At 36.9% G+C, this 12,137-nt stretch overlaps 1 protein-coding gene across 1 annotated transcript in view; it reads left to right on the top strand.

Annotated features, from left to right (window-relative positions):
* The window catches only part of LOC126336767 (suppressor of lurcher protein 1-like), a 4,187,167-nt gene extending 4,181,953 nt beyond the window's left edge, over positions 1-5,214 (top strand). Inside the window, exon 14 of the mRNA XM_050000778.1 lies at positions 1,843-5,214. Coding sequence (XP_049856735.1) covers positions 1,843-1,898 — 56 coding nt within the window. The 3' untranslated portion in view covers positions 1,899-5,214. The remainder of the gene's footprint in view (positions 1-1,842) is intronic.
* Positions 5,215-12,137: the final 6,923 nt, after the last annotated feature.

Genomic DNA, 12,137 nt, shown 5'->3' with positions numbered 1-12,137 from the left:
TGAATCTTCAAAATATCACAAGACGTTATAACGTATTAACGTATTAATCGTAACGATGTAGTTCCATTACAATTCCTTGTTCGCCAAATGCCCAGTTGTTTTAAATTTAGGTGGGTAGCGAAGAGCTCAAAACTGCTGTTTCAAGTGATGGCAACTTGGAGTGAACTGAAAATGAGACTAATTAGATGAAGAATTGAGTCTGCGACGGATGTGCACGTCACCTAATTGTTTTGTAAAGTAGTAAAACAACGAGCTCTTCTAATGAGTAAAACCAGCGTCCTTGCGATTTTTATCCAGGCTGCAATTAAGTACTAGGGGATTTAAAAGAATGTTTTCGTGTTAGAGAACATAGTCTTTACCTGAACTAAAAATGAAGTTTTACAGTTTTGGTGATATTTTGATGATCGAGTCTTATAATAGCTGTTCGTCTATTGAGGCCGCAGGAGGCGTACCATCTGATGTTTGCTATCTTATGCGTCCTTCAGCGCTCCTTGTCGAAGTATCAGAAACACAGGTGAACACACCCAACTGGTTGTGGCTTTGGTCACATGCACATTTACATTCGTCACATGTACATTCTATATCCCAACAACTTTAAAACTCCCCTTAACCACTAAGGTGAATTTGACGCTGAGACAATAATACTGCGTCTTCTGGAACAATACATCATTCATCATACATTTCAATTATGTGCTGTCATACCGGGTACAGAAAATTGCATGTTTTCCCATCGTCTGTAACGTACATCAAGTTTATTTCTGCAGTGGTAGGGTTAACGAATACTGATATTAATTACTCGTTCAGAAATTACTGGTGAAGAAAGACCTGTTGGTCATAACCCAAGGTCTTTTTATTTCCGATCATATCCTTTATAAAACTGTTTTTAGTTTTCACCATTATTATTTCTTCTCAGAATACGGGACACTTGTAATTAAACATCATTTACATTTTCGCTCCTTGCACATTGGACCCCGCAAAACTCCAAATCGACGTAACAATAACCAAACTGTGCGTAATAAAAAATGGTTCAAATGGCTCTTAGCAGTATGGGGCTTAACTTCTGAGGTCATCAGTCCCCTAGACTTAAAACTACTTAAACCTAACTAACGTAAGGACATCACACACATCCAGACAAGAGGTAGGATTCGAACCTGCGAACGTAGCAGCAGCGCGGTTGCGGACTGAAGCGCCAAAACTGCTCGGCCACAGCTGCCGTTGTGCGTAATACTGAACTAGGATGGAGGAAAAATTAAATAATAATTTTCAGTCAATAGATGGTTGAACATTAACATCACACTAATACAAACAATAGATTATAATTTAACATAACACAGAGAGAATACGGAAAGTAACCTAAATGTATTTGTACTTCAGAGTCAGTCACTTAAAATATTGAAATCTAGCTATAAATTCAAACTTTATGCTGTAGGATTTGGACACCAGATTAAATATCTGTACCAGGAAATCAACTTAAACATTTAAAAATTTTCTAAATTTACATAATTCAAATGACAGAATGATACCTTTAATGTGGTTGTGACATGTTTAATATCCAATTCATGCATGATCCGCCGTAATGCCACTTTCTTTTGTTTTGCTTCATTCTAGTTTTTCTTACGCCACCAAAGGAACAAAAGAGTCTTTTAATGTATGTCCCATAACAATGTCAAACTATCACTCTGCCAATCAAACTGCTGAGTGTACAACCTTCCCATGGAATCAATGAAAGTAGCTTTAAGTATAATGCATGGCAGTATAAAATCTTGTGCTAGTCTTGAATGACCATAATTTGTCTATGTTTAAGTATGTTACATATATGACAATCATCAACTCTGTTCACAGGAAATGCAGTCTGCTGGGCCTTGGTACTCCTCAGCATCTTCTCCCTGCTGTGCTGATGTCAACTCTTGAAACAACGAGTGCAGATGTAACACAGTGCTTATAACTAAAAAGGTTTATTTACTTTTCTCTCTCTGATGCTCATTTGCGAGCGCATGGACAACCTTTTCGTAAGTGCTGAACAGATGGACAATCAACAATGCTACAATAGATTATAGCCTCTACTTAGAAAACACTGTACATAAGAGTTATTTGTAACTGTTCTTAATACCGCAGGTACCACATGCGTGGGAACAAAGTAATGTTGAAAATTACTAAAGTTTATTTGTAGACAGACTTCGTTATGTAAATAGTTTAGCACATGTTAAGGCAAAACTCAAAGTAAGAGTAGTTTGTTAAACGTGTGTGCCAATTCAGAAATATATGACCAATATGGAAGTGTTGATTATTTTAATAGAAGCGAAGTTATTGCTAAACGGAACTACATTATTTTAAAAGATATGTCACATTTCATTATTACGAGGTCACTGCCACAGATAGAATATTTTAATCATCTTAACTGCATCCAAACTCATACTACATACTTTTAGTATATAATCTTTCATTATAGTTTCTACATGTATTTAAAATTGCAGCAATAACATCTGTTCTTCCATTTCCCTGTATTTAAGCTCACCACGAGTTTCTTTCAGACAGAACAGTGGTATTTTTTCAAGCCAAAAATAAATTATTTAGACTTGTTTCTACATGGGTTACATCTAGAAAAACAAACTACAATTGTCAATCCCCTTGAAACACAACACGTTGTCGTTACCTCGCACCATGCACAGTAGCGTCATTAGTATATGCTAATAACTTTATTGTACTTCTGATGATAGCTGCTTGTGGAAACTGTGTTGGACAGTTATGAAGAGGAGCAATTTGTAATTATTCAAAAAGTTGAATTCTGTTGACAGCATAAAGAAATTGGCGTTGTACCTTAGCACGAACTCTACGGTGCCTGTACACGAAAGTAGAATATGAATAACATCTGTGAGTTTTGCACCTTAAGTGTGTTCGATTATATCTATCACTACACAACACAATAAGTTAATGTCCTCTCACAGATAGAGCGTGTATACTAACGAAAATCTTTCAGCATGAAATTCTGATGGTTAGACAATGAGAGTCCCTTTCGCTCACAATATAAATAATAATACGGCAAAAATTATATTTATAGTGTCTGAAACAAGTAACGTAGAAGTTAAACCGCGAGACAGCACTGAATGCAGCAGTATCTTAATGAAGTGAACTTCTGTATATCCTCATAACGTCGCCTTAGGTGTTGATTCAGTGGATCTCTCATCTGATGTTTACAACAGTTTGCGTCCATAACGATGTATTTTGTTATATCATCTGCACTGTGAACAGGAATTACGGCAGCTCTGCGATGGAACCATCAGACATAAATTACATGCAATTATGAATAGTGAGATTTCAAAATCAGAATAATCAAATTTTCAGTGTAACATTGCTTCATAATTGCGAAACAAAAGCATTTTTTGAAAACATAGATACTATACTGTGAGAAGATTTCCATATTCCAGTCTGTTCTTTGATCATAAACTAATTTACTTACACTTACCGCTAAGTTGCCTATGGCGTCAATTGACACTGTTCTAGTCATGTATTCTTCTTGATCAGTTGAGTAAACATGTTCTGTATGCACTGCATTACTTGCAAATCTTTTGCCAGCACTTGTTATAAAATATGTGAAAACTTAGCAGGTTTCAGCATTATTACACAATCGTATTTGTGAAAATGTTTTTGCTATTTTTTGTGAAGTATTGTTTCTTAATATGTGAAATCTGAACACAATAACTCACATTACAAAAAAAAAGTGACAAACAGTATCATAAATTCCAGACACTTTTTAAAGTGCTTCAAGTAACCAGCAGAAGGTCCATACTGATCCGCTATTAATGTCTAAAGGAAATTATTATTCTTTAACACACTATACGTTATGCTTCAGAAGGAACATGTTTCAAGTTGATGTGCAGAACCAAACATTTACCTAAAATTCGAGTAACTTAATGCTTGACTTTGCTGTAATCAGTCACTGAGAATCTCAAAAACTCTAATTATTAATGTCATTATATCTGCTAATATATCACAACTAAACCATTGTGTTATATACAACAAAGTAAATTCATTCGATTTTTTCACAGAATTTCTAACTAAAGATGGATAAATTGCGAATTTTTAATTGTACCAAAAAGTTTGTGTTTGTCCAAACACTGTTCTAGCTCGATAGGTTGCAAAGAGATTGAAAATTCACATAAAGATTCTCTTTAGTTAGTACTGCTACAGAGTTGTGATGCATATGTGTTAAGTCTACTATAGCTGTTCCTGTAAGTCTGCCTTGTGTAACTGATTAACAATAGTTGCAGCTATGCATATGTATTTATATATTGTATTTCATAATCCTTTATAAGAATTTTCGTTTTATAAACATTAATAATCCTGTACTGTAGTTTCTTTTCCTATGAACATGTTACTTATATTTTACACAAATTCGATTTAAACTGCCATCGCTTAAATTTGCATAAAGTTTACAAGCATTATGAAATCAGTTCCCTGAAACGAAAACATCTGTCCTATTTTCTAATATCCAAACCTTTGAAGTTTCATATTTCTAAACAGATTTTATACTGTGATCCCTTGACATAATTTCATAATAAATTTTGTTATGTCTCATTTTTGAAAATGAATTTTATACTTATACTGGTACTGTCAGTTCACTAATTAGATATGAACCTGCTTGCAGCAGAATATATTAATAAAAGTGTTTCTAATATTTGTGTACTTATTTGTCGAGCGTTTGGGGAATAAGATATGAAAGAGGAAGCCATTTATGACAATTTTTGTCGAATAACTATAATTTAACGGTGAACTTCCAGATAAATCTTGTGATTTGATCTATGATTTTTATCTTCATGGTATTCACGAGCTTAATATCTCTCTTAAAATTGTATATACTAACACATTTGCAGTTCTGAAGGTAGGATTTCTTAAAAGTATTTAAGTAAATGACACCTGACAGCTTTAAACAGCACTCACTACAGCAGTGGGCATACCAACAGCACACAAATATTGTACACTGTGTAAAACATGTGAGTTAGAACCCCAAAAGATATTGAGCGAGGTTAATGCATTGTAAAAATAAATCGAAAAGTATGAGTGCCCAACTCACACTTATATTGTTTATGAGCACTTTTAGTTGTAATGTTGTACAATCTGTAAATCTCATAAAAGAATATTTGTAACCCAAATTACTGAGAAACATATCATAATGTTTAATAACGAAAATAAATGGTTGTTTGATTGAAAATTTTACGTCATGGTTGTCCATTTTGTTATTTGGCACATAAATACTATTGTGAAGCTTAGGTCATTCAGATTGTGGTAGAGTTTCTTTCTATAGTTGCTCTAAAACTCTATTTAAAAATTCTCACATATAGCCTACGTTATGTATCTGCTACCTCCTTGAACCGTCGACTGCTTAAACATCCAATGAGATGAGTCCTCTGTTATCACAGTTTACGCTATAATTAACCTAATAATTACAGACACTTTCCAAAAACTACTTTGTAATTAATTCTTTATCTTTGTAAGACCCACCTCCCCACCGGTTTTGGCAGACAAACAACTTGAATTTGAGATAAATTTTTCTGTGTGTCATTAGAGATAAACATAGCTTCCACAGTGTTTAAATCCAATTAGACCACAGTACTGTATTTTAAGACAAAAGAAATTTTATTGTTCCTCTAACAACAACAATTTAATAAAAATATGTAGAAATGTATGTATATGAGGCTAACATCACTGTCATACAGCTTGTTTCCTTTATGCTGTCAAGTTGGATGGAATTACTCGCTTTATATTCAAATGTCACACTTCTGAAAAAGGAAGATGAGGGATATGTTACAGAGTTAACCAATATGAAACTTTCTGAGAGATTAAATGTGTGTGTCGGATTTTGAGATGTATCCAGTCTGCTACTTCTCTCAGATAATACTCTCAGTGATCAAACTATTCAGATGAGTCCCACTGCTTGACTTAAACGTTCATCCCACGAGTATCTTACTTACAGTAACCCCCGCAAGGGAAAGATTTGTACTTAGGCAATACATTCAAGTATCATCTAACGAAGAAACACTTTTATAGGCACACCAACACCAAAATCATCAATCTTCAGGAAAAGTGAAATAACTGGATTTCGCCTAAGACATTTAACTAACAGATGCTGACATTAAGGTAATTAAAAAAATATCTGGACTTCAGCAATTCTATCGCACTTCTCGAGATTACTCAGAGGCAAACCTGTGGTGCTACTTCAAATTACGGCGTATTTTGCGGGAGTTTTAAGAGTAATTCTAGTTCTAGGCTAGATCAAAGAGTAACTCCCCTGTATTGTTCAAGCTCTCTAAGAATTTACCATATGATGATACGTAATTCCTAGAGAACTTACTGCATATACAGCTGCATTTGAGTTGAAAATATTCTTATATTTTTGAAGAGTGAGAATACGATGCAAACAATCTTCTGTCGACAAAATAACGAAAGTGTGAACTCCACTGAGCATCAATTCTGTAATACATGGATGACACAATCACTTCCAATACTTTAAAAAGATGTTTGCAAATATCTACCTACACAAAGAATACTGTACTAGGATCTAGTAACGAATTTTACACAGCATAAAGGCATTTCTTCTCTCGATGAACATACAATAGAATTTATAACTGTGTGTCCCGTGCAGCATCACATGCCCTATGTAAAATGCGATGCAGATTCAAACAGTAGTGTGTGTGTGTGTGTGTGTGTGTGTGTGTGTGTGTGTGTGTGTGTAGGATATTTTTCATCTGTTAATTACAGTTTAAGTGATCTAACAAATTCACAATACACAGCCCTTTCATAGAAATCGACATCTCTTATGTCCAGCAAAGAAGGTAAGTACAGAAACATCAAAATTTACGAATAAATAAATAGGGGTCAGGACCTAGCCTTATAGGTAATATGTAGATAATCGCAATGGAAACAATAAGTAACAGTGTTAGGTCAGCAGTAGGTACATCCACAGGCTCACAAATAAATACTACAGTAGATCCATAATGGCAGCTGGAGATTGTCTATATACAAGGCCAAAGTTTACTTACTAAAACGTCGAGTATCTCAGTACAACAGACAATGATCACAGAAAAACATGCCATGCACAAAGATTTATAACTAGATTATCGTAATAAACTGTAGCTAAAAGAGGTAAACTATGTACAAAGCTCAACAAATGGCAACAGACAAGAAACAGCTTAATACATTTAAAAGAGATTAAGAAATTGCATTAAGCGCTGAAGAAGGTGAATAATAAGTATGGTCACGGAAGTGACGAAATATGTAGACAACTGATTAGATGTGCGCCTAAAGAAATCTCAATAGTATTATTAAAGAAAAATAACAGAAAATACCATAATGCTACAGACATTCCATTGTAGAATTCACTTTTCAGTTGCGAGAACGAGGAACTAAAAGTATGTGGATATGTTGCTGCCCAACATAATATATAAGTTACATTTAAAAATAATGGAGAGTTGACGAAAGTGTTAGGAAGTATCTTGCTAAACCAACAAACTAGTTTATATAGAGGATATTCATGCACATGTTACATTTTGAGTGTTATGCACTTGTCAAGAGATAATGAGAATATAAAAAACTAACACGATTTATATGTTAATAAACCACAAGTCAATGAATTTAGCCAGAAAAAATGGGTTCTTAGTGAAAGGCAAACAGGTTAGGACTACACTTAGTGCTTCTAATAAAAACGAGACACACAGATTCAGAAATAACTTTTGCATAAACATAGACGTAATGTTCGATTTATTATGGATTTGTGTAGGTCAAGGAACTAGTTTAAATTAACTGTCTTTGTTAAGCGGTAACAATTCACTTTAGTGCAGAAAATTACTTTCATTCAAACCAATTACAGTAATGAATTTGAGTGTAACATATGCAGTACACAAAAATACATGGAACCACCTATGATAATGAGGCGTTACAATTGGTTTTCAATTTTCCAGACAGATTAAAACTCTGGCAGACTGGGACTCGCACGTGGTCTTAGGTTCGTTTTCCGGCCCAATACACAGTTTTAATTTGCTTTGGAGTTTCATATCGGCGCACACTCCAATGGAGACCGAAAATTTATTCTGGAAACAATTGCTCTAATTTCTATGATATCTATTTTTGGCTGTGATTAATCTGATTGTAACATTAATACCTTACCTTGATGTAATTAGCACGAAAGGCCTTATGTACTTCTACCACAAACCAAGATTACTGTTAATAATGGCAAAGTCACTTTTCTAGGTATTGGTTATAAATTAAGACAAATGGCACATTAATAGGAGACTCTGATTAGGACATTGTACTTCTTCATCAAATTTCGATCAATTTGTTATTCCATCAGATGCCATGAGCTTTTAATGCAATGTGTGGAGGAAGGAGACGACTTTTGTTGCTCTCAATCTATTCTTAATCTGTTCTCTCAATCTAACACAAACGCCTTACAAAGATGTACTCGTGAACTTATGACAGATATACAGCAAATTCTTAGTTCTTCCATTAGAAAGGCTTGCAGGTCACTGAGAAGTGAAACAATAGTTGGAAGTAAACGAATGGAAACAGAGGATGATATCTATTTAAACAAGTTCCTTGAATAAATCTTTCTGTTCTTGTATGTGTACTATAGAGAATGCGTTGCGTGCTCGTTTTCCAGCCAACAATGAGCAGGTAGGTTTAGTAGAGCTCCAGATCCACAGTAGGCAGAGCAGCACTCAGCACGAAGGTAAGAGCATCCTTAAGAGACTTTCACTCTGTCTATTCACCAGCAAAGTTTCTTGCTGACTCATGTACTCAGCACTTTAACAGGATTACATTCCAATGCTATGGCACTGCGAAAGATGATGTGCCTGAACTTGTTATGAAAACAGAGTGAAAAAAATATATAAAAAAGCAAAGCAAGACAAGACAAAAGCCAGCAGTGTTCAAAAGTCGAGGTACATTTCTCACAGAAAAAAGGCAATTTCACAAAATAGCAACGTTAACATTCCACCGCTTTTAATAGTCTACTCCTCGATTTAGACGAGAATAATATCTGCAGACATATAAGGATCACTAAAAATATAAATCTGTTGATTCCAGTGTCTAATTGTGTATTCCTTTGGTTATCACTAATTTGGATTTTGGAGATGTTCTGGATTGTTTTGGTGTGTCATTAAAGAAGCTTTATATACACATCTGTACGTAAATATTACAGTACAAATTTTGTTTCACATAAAGTACCTTCACAATCAATATATATGAACAGAAATTCTCTAGGTAAGTATTTTAGGAAAATATACTTTCTTGTGAACCTCAGTAAATACAATGTTAGCTTGAGAGATGCAGACGTGATACAACCTGGATAAACTACTTCTGCCAATGATATTTGGCGTCGCATGAAACAGTTGATGAGCCCATGAGTGTTGGGCCTTAATCTGTCTACAAATTCCAAAAACTTAATACTGAAAATACTAGAGAAAATGAGCCTGATGTCTCCTAGACGTGAATGCCAGCATAGAAAAGGACAGACAATCTGACATCTGAGCCAGATATTGGTGCTAGAAACACGGAGTTTGGAAGGAACATTTCTTACATAATGCGGTCATCCACTAGAACTAAAAAAGTTAAACCCAGATCTTGAAGCAGGCCTTTACATAGGTTTATTTTTCTGGCGGACAGTGGAAGGGGAGAGGTATATCAGGAAGCTAATTTTAGCTAGTGTGAGTTTTATATTTTAATGTAAATACAGATTACATAAAACCGTTTGATATACAAGAGATGCGGGCAAGAATATTTGTTTTCATTCGCCATAAATGATCCACAAACATGTTAATAGCTCAAATTTCCGATAACTACTAGATAAATATTTATTTAATGTACAGCTGTGTTACTAAAGCTTCAGTTTCACGTAGCACGCAATAGAAAAACAAATACCTCGAAACATCCAAAGAAACTGACAGAAGGTTACAAAATTAAGTCAAAATCATTTGCTATTTTTTCCTACGTGAAAGAAATCTATTATTTTACGTAAGTTTTCAAACAAGGATACTAACCCTAAGCCTATTCTGTGCTATTGCGAAATATCCCAGACGCAGCAATGTTGCACCAAATTTTTTCCTTATGTGGATACTTATGGCTCTGGGTTTGAAGACAAATTAAGCGAATTAGCTCAAACTTGTTATTGGGTGACCTATTTTCAGCTACACATGGAAACCCTTTCGCAAATACACAGTTAGTAACACTATGCCTTACAAGAACTGAAGTCTCTTATGGTTTGGTGAATCTTCCTCTGTTTTCATCAACTTCTTTATGCCTGAAACTCCTTTCAGTGACTTGCAGTCATTATCAAGAGTGAACTACATTAAGAAAACATTTTGATACTACAAAATTTCCATTCTATCTAGTATAAGGCCGAACATTTCGGGGGCCCGGAGTCACGGCCCCCTCCCCCTTCCACCCTGGGTGCTGAGCTGTCCTGAAGGTCATGCAAAGTTACCCAGCCGCCTTGTCACTCTCTGTCATGTGGCGCCAAGACGATGCTGTGTGGAGAGTCATGGGGCCAGCACACCACTCTCCAGGCCGTTTTAGACTTTCCAGAAGTTAGTGCCACTAAATCTCATTCAAATAGCTCCTTACCTGGCATCACGAGGCTGATTGCACTCTGTTCCAGTCCTCCCCAAAAAGGTTCAAATGGCTCTGATCACTATGGGACTTAACTGCTAAGATCATCAGTCCCCTTGAACTTAGAACTACTTAAACCTAACTAACCAAAGGACATCACACACATTCATGCCCGAGACAGGATTCGAACCTGCGACCGTAGCGGTCGCGCGGTTCCAGACTGTAGTGCCTACAACTGCTCGACCACACCGGCCGAGCAGTCCTCCCACAATGTAAATATCCCTGTCATTACTGGTTATAGAACCCGGGTCCTGCACATGAGAGTCAGATGCGCTGACCACTTTTCCTTTCTCTCCTACTTCCTGACCACCTGCTTTTTCCGTAGTTTTTGGAATCCCACACCTCAGTCGGTAAAAGCGGAACGTCTGCATGATCACTTTGTTGTTCGTCTGTCTGTCTGTCCGACAGTTAAGTCCTCTATTTCCCTGGAACTGGTTGCTACACGTAAGAGCCAAAAACACTGGTACAGCTGCCTAATATCGTGTAGGGCCCCCTCCAGCAAGCAATACGACGTGGTATGGACTCAACTAATCTCTGAAGTAGAGCTGGAGGGAACTGACGCCAAGCATCCTGCAGGGCTGTCCATAAATCCATAAGAGTACGAGGGGGTGGAGATCTCTTCTCAACCGCACTTTGCAAGGCATCCCAGATATGCTACATAATGTTCATTCTCGGGAGTTTGGTGGCCAGCGGAATAGTTTAAACTCATACGAGTGTTCCTGGAGCCACTCTGTAGTAATTCTGGACGTGTGGGGTATCGCATTGTCCTGCTGGAATTGCCCTAGCACGTCGGAATGCACAATTGACATGAATGGATGAAGTGATCAGGTATGATGCTTACGTAGTGTCACCTGTCAGGGTCGCATCTAGGCGTATCAGGGGTCCCATATCACTCCAACTGCACACTCCCCACACCATTACAGAGCCTCCACTACCTTGAATAGTCCCCTGCCGACATCCAGGGTCAATGGATTCATGACGTCGTATCCATAACCGTACCCGTTCATCCGCTCGATACAATTTGAAACGAGATTCGTCCGACGAGGCAACATGTCTCCAGTCATCAACAGTCCAGGATCGGCGTTGACGGGCCCACGCGAGGCGTAAAGCTTTGTGTCGTGCAGTCATCTAGGGTGCACCAGTGGTCCTCCGGCTCCGAAAGCCCATATAGATGATGTTTCGTTGAATAATTCGCACGCTAACACTTGTTGACGGCGCAGCACTGAAATCTGCAACAGTAGGCGGAAGGATTGTACCTCCGTCACGTTGATCGAATTTCTTCAGACCTCGTTGATCCCGTTTTTTAGTAGTCTTTTTCCGGCTGCAGCTATATCGGACAGTTGATGCATTACCGGATTCACGGTACACTCGTGAGATAGTAGTATGGGAAAATCCTCACTTCATCGCTACCTTGGAGATGCTGTGTCCCATCGTCCGTGCGACGACTATAACAGCACGTTCAAAGTCATTTATATATT

The sequence above is a fragment of the Schistocerca gregaria genome, chromosome 2 (genome assembly GCF_023897955.1).
Source record: "Schistocerca gregaria isolate iqSchGreg1 chromosome 2, iqSchGreg1.2, whole genome shotgun sequence".
Lineage (NCBI taxonomy): Eukaryota > Metazoa > Arthropoda > Insecta > Orthoptera > Acrididae > Schistocerca > Schistocerca gregaria.
The sequence above is the reverse complement of the archived record's forward strand: the minus strand, read 5'-3'. Positions and strand labels throughout refer to the sequence as shown.